Raw genomic sequence first — 5,852 nt, forward strand, 5'->3', positions numbered from 1 at the left:
TCAAATCAATATATATATATATATATATATATATATATATATATATATTCACTGTGCACAAACAGAAAATAATAAAACTCGCTCTCACGACGTGAGAATTTTTTCAAGGAATGAAATTGTACATACTATTACACTTGAAAATTAATTAACCATTACAGTAACCAATCATTACAGCAATAATTTAATAATATTACAACTCAGGTTAATTTTTAATAACAAAACAATAAAAATGAAATTTTTATTTTTTCAAAATATCACTTTCATTTCTTAAAAAACATTTCTTCTAAAGTTAAAAGGCATGCTTTCATCACAGGTTGAAACATTTTCTGTTGAAAAATTATTAACCGGAGAAAATGCTGCTCTTTTAATTATTTCTTCCAAACTATCTTTAGCCTTTTGTTCTGCCGAAATTTCATCAACTTTAACATCTGCTCCCTTGAAAGCAGAAGACACCACTTCATCCCAAAACGACGGATCCGTAGTCACTGATAAATAATTCAAACAACCAAATTGTAGAGCTGAAAAATGTTTACCATTAAAATTTAACAACTTACTTAATAATAAATATTACTTACCAGATTCTGTTAACTGTTTTAAAGTAGTGAACATAAGTTTCCACTTGTCGGAATCGTTTTGAAGATTTACATTTTCTTCTTTCAAAACGGATACATCTTTATTTAATTTATTTATAAGAACTTTCTGTGATGAGTTTTCAGCCAACAGCTCCTCATATTTCAAAAGTAATTTTTCATTTTGTTGGCGATCCTCATCTAAAAAGCTTTCCATAGCCTCATACTTCGCTTTCCAGCACTATAATACAAGTAAGAACTTTAATAATTTAGAAAAAATGCTTCCCATACAACATGCCTATAATATATCAAATTATAAATGCTGACCAATATAAATGTACAGTGTAAATGAAATTCGAAATTTTAAATCTTTCATATAATAATAATAAGAAAAAATTCGCGGATTGCTAATAGAAAAATAATTAGCAGGATTTATAAGAAAAAGTATTTGTAAAAATCAAAATCATTCATAAAAACTTATCAAAATAATTATAAATAATGTTTTTCAATTATCGTATAAAAATATATACTGCAATTTCTTTCATTAGGTTAAACAATTCCGTTCTGCATTTGTTCGCATCTAGCTGATTCTGCAAATCAATAATTTGACGCCTCAAAGGAAGAACCATATTTACAGCACTGGCCAATTTGTTCTGACATGCTTGTAAATCACGGGCTAAACAATCCACATTTTCAGAACTTTGTCGCAACTGCATATTTCTTATTTCCAGTTCCTGCAAAAGTCAAGAAATAACTAAAATTATAAATTTTGTAAGTTAATTTATTCAAACTTTCTGTAAAGCGTCACGTTTTGAACGAAGATTTTCTGCAATACGAATAAGTTGATCCAAATCACGAACCTCTACTGACGTAGAACGATCCGCTTGGTCAGCGGCTGAAGTAGATTCTTGTAAATAGACATGCCCATCACTACTCATATTTGCTCTTTTATCTAAGAATAACGTGAAAAAGAATTTCCATAACGATTAATGAATAATAAATTAAATAAATATTTAAATATGATCTATGTAATATTATACATGTACAAGTTTGCCTTCTGTATATATAAAAATACAGCAATTTTAAAAATAGTTAACTGTCAGTGATTTCTGATCATATGAATCAAGTACGATAAAATGCAGTGCTCAAGCGCTACATGAATATGCAGTCAAATTGGCACAAGTTATTTAAAAATAATTATAAAGCAATTACACTGTTATTGAAGCAAATTTAGATGTAGAAAAAAGAATGCTAATAGTCAGGTAGATTCATCACAGTGTAAATGCAAGAATTAAACGCAACATTTCATTACATTTTGTAAGTATTCATGCATAGTACAAAATGTAAAATGTTTATGACGGAAATACATTAGCAAGTTTTTTTTAAAATGAATATGAAAAACGAGCGTATCTTCTACGACAATGTACTGTATATAAAAATATATTCAAGTAATAATTATTTACAGTAAAATAATTAACAAATATAGCATGCAAAAATAAGTTTATCAGGAAAACACATAAAATAAAAATATTTAAATAGTAAAATAATAATAGAATACTGAATGAAAACAATTTTTCATGAGACTTAAAATATATTTGTCAAATTAAACAGTTATTATTACAACTTATCAATTGAAAAATGTTAAGCTCTACTAAAGCAGTATCAGTCTAGCTTTTCTAATTGTACGAAACGAAAGTATTAAAAAATTTGTTATCAGAAACTGCCCGACTTTTATTTTTAAACTAAAGCATGTCCATGCTTCACTGTAAAATATTTTTTTGCTAAATATAAACAAGCATTTCAGAAGGACAAGTTAATTTGAAATTATTTATTATTAATCGCATGTATGACTAAATATAAATTCGACAGACTATTCTCTAATTTTTACAGTAAATATCTACAAAAAACAAACTTTCCACGTTCAACATAATTTAGTAAACATACATCAACAATACGACAAACGGAAAATGCATTAAACAAATTCTTAACTGCAAATATTTAAAGAATATTTAACATACTTATGCAAATAGGATGATTGGAATTTCATTTCTCTTGAAAATGATATGAATAGCTTGAATAAAATGGATATCTGCAGCTATTGTAATAAAATTTCTTTCACGAATTTTCTTCATTCTTCACTAAACTTCGCATTTCACACACTTTCTTAACTGGAAGATTTTTCAAACGTCTCTTGATAATAATGCATACTGCAGTGATTGAAAGTGTGCGTTGCAATTGAAATTCATTAACTTCAGAATTTCAAAACATGTAATGTGAATACGGGAAAAAATTCACACTATCAAACCGTTAATTCTTAGCCCAGTTTCATCAAGGCAATAAAACTTTGCAGAGTACGAGCTGGGATGCACATAGAATATGCCTTTAAACGCAGATTCCGATCATCAGTCAAAAGAACAATATCACGGTGCACAATTTCAGGATGTGCTAAAAATAAATAAAAATTATTATTACTATTGATTAAATTATTCTATATACATAATCAAAAACGTTCAAATAGCCGATATTGCAATAAATTTTAAAATATATACCACATGATGCGGTGATGCTGGAGACGGATTTGTTATTTATTAAGATTTCGCAACAATGCAAAATTTTGTCGTCGTTTTGAATCTATAACATAAAAAATGTATACAACATAAAAATAAAAAAGAATTCAAAAAATACCTTTTCAGTTGCTTCGTTGAAAAAGTCAAAGGTTTTAATTAAGGTTCCAGAAGTTGTAACTCCCTTTACATGCAAAGAATCATCCTGAAGCCACTCTTTAATCAACTTCATGGCAAGTGTGCACTGCGTTTGAACCCAATCACTTTCATGATATTTTCCCAAACCATAAAGTTCATTAAAAACTAAAATTCAAATCATGCAATCAAACAATATAACAGAAACTGAGTTAAGAAACTTTATTTTAAATTTAATGAATTTTATTAATAAAGTAAATACTATGATTGTAAAAATGCTATGCAAATAAATATTTTCCAATTATAATTTAAAGAGCATTTTGTAATATAACGAGAAAAATAAGTAATTATACAATTTTGCAACAAACAAAATTTTTATTAAAATTATTTGACATAATAAAATAATACAATAATGACTGCTTTATTATAAAATTAAAATGATTAACTTACCAACCAATGGTATTAAAATTGTGTATTTCTTCATTTTAACCAGTTTTATGATCAATTTCAAGTGATCGACAAAAGTGTTCGTATCAATAACAAGACGTTGTGGATAAATATGCAGTTCATAATCATACTCCTCTTCTTTCTTAGATAAGTTCTAAATACGGTTTATTTACAAATCCGTTATAATTTAAAAAACCATTCAATTTCTTATAATAATAAATACGAGTAAATACAAAAAAGAACGATCAGAAATAACAATTTTTAAAAGAAAAAATTTAAAGTTCTAATTTTTAAAGGTTAATATAGTCTACTTTCATTTTATAGTTTAATAATTTTTTTATTTAATTTTTCTAAAATTCCTTACTTTCTTTCAAAATTATTAATTATAGAACAAAACAAATTTAATATTATATGCTTGCAGCAAGCACATTTCATACTACATGCTGCTCTATTTTTGTTTTACTGTACAACTATTTATTAGTTTAAAATCTGTATACTTACTGAAAGTTCATCTACAGGTTCTGCTTCAACTGCACCAATATCTCTATTGATGTATATGTTATTCACATTCAAATGACCACCCAGTTTCAGTACACTTTCCAACCTTAAGTGATTCAAAACAACGCTCTGAAAATAATATTAATGAAACATTCAACAGTAATGGATTCATTCAAAAAATAATACTTTATTAAATTTTCGTTGAATAAAATATAACGGGGGATCACGTTCAAAATCAACAAATAAAGCAACAGATAGACATCTTCCGGCAAGTGCACTGCTATCGTTTCATCTAAAATTGTGCTTATAAAATAAATATACATATAAAACAGTCATCAATAGCATACCTCCTTCCTGAGATTCAGAAAAGCACAGTTTTCCTTCTGTTTTAGCTATGAGCAGCATTTTACAAAGATCCATAAACGAAGCCCACAATTTCATTTCTAATCTAAACAAAATCAATCAAAAGCACAAATATGTACACATAATACAAATTACCCATCAAATTCAATTCGACCAATACTGTTCATCTTTTGAATTAATTTAAGCGAAGATGGTAATGAAAACCATCTGCACATGATATGCAAAGCTGGAAGCATTCTTAATGCAGATGGATCATCAATACCAAGTAAAATTGCTTCCAACTGCTTCTCGATAAAAAACAAGAGAATAGTAAATATGTTCAATGTCAACTGCACAGCGAGCTGAAGTAGAACTGAGCAACTTTCATTGTTCTTATTCTGCTTCACTACATTTACAATAAATGAAACATTAATTCCACATTAACATTTATAATGGAATTATAAAATTTTTAATTGTAATGCATACTTTTCATCTGAATGTGTTGAACAGTAAATAATGTTATCAAAATCAGCTTGAGAAGACCTGTAGCAGTCAAGGGACTTTCAGCACGTCTCAGTAATTCAACAAATTGAATCACTGCCGTTCTTGCAACATTAGAAAATGTATCCACACTAAATTGAAGTTCATTATTAAAAAAACCATTTGAAATATGAAATACGGCATTACTCAATTTTTGTGAATAGTATGCCGTTCAAATGAAGAATATAAGCTACACAACGCCTGTATAACTAAACAACAAATTATAAATTAAATAAAATATGAAAAAGCTAAACATGGTAAATGCAAACCTCATCTGTGGAGCCAGAAATTAATATTTCATCTATGGCTCTTCCCCTTTCAATGCCACTTTCATAATCTTTAATCCTGATTCCTTCAAAAGAATACCAAACTTCCTGGGCAAAACAACTCGACATTTCATCTTTTTTTGATCTAGATTTTTTCTTTTCCTGGTGCTTCATTTTTCCAAAAGAATCTTCATAGGCCGAAATCTTAATTTGGAAAAAAAAGGAAATCAACAAACACATGAACCCAAACGAAACTGTGCACATACAACATTATTATTATTATTCGAATTAAAGTATCGTTTTAAAAATAAGACTAATTATTTTGCCTTATTCAGTTTCAGACACGTCATTTGTATTTCAAGCTTATAAATCATTCAGTGTTTTCATAAGCAGAATATCTTCAAATTTTTCAGAGCATAAAAAATTATATATAGTGCATTTCTTTTTCAAATTTACGCAAAACATACAATGATCATACAGTGTTATTTCTA

General features: G+C 27.6%; 1 protein-coding gene across 1 annotated transcript; it reads right to left on the reverse strand.

The window, feature by feature from the left end:
- Window positions 1–260: 260 nt before the first annotated feature.
- Tsp_12691 (conserved hypothetical protein) lies at window positions 261–5,565 on the reverse strand (the record flags this gene model as incomplete). Its single annotated transcript, XM_003367557.1, has 19 exons — window positions 261–266; window positions 346–518; window positions 576–810; window positions 1,100–1,303; window positions 1,361–1,521; window positions 1,972–1,995; window positions 2,313–2,332; window positions 2,482–2,557; window positions 2,913–3,014; window positions 3,119–3,200; window positions 3,255–3,436; window positions 3,719–3,869; window positions 4,217–4,342; window positions 4,441–4,505; window positions 4,561–4,661; window positions 4,712–4,961; window positions 5,042–5,187; window positions 5,243–5,304; window positions 5,365–5,565. Coding segments are annotated over 19 exons (2,367 nt in total), but the record flags the coding sequence as incomplete, so codon positions are not given.
- Between the last annotated feature and the right edge of the window lie 287 nt (window positions 5,566–5,852).

This window comes from Trichinella spiralis, assembly GCF_000181795.1.
Source record: "Trichinella spiralis strain ISS 195 chromosome Unknown Scfld4063, whole genome shotgun sequence".
Lineage (NCBI taxonomy): Eukaryota > Metazoa > Nematoda > Enoplea > Trichinellida > Trichinellidae > Trichinella > Trichinella spiralis.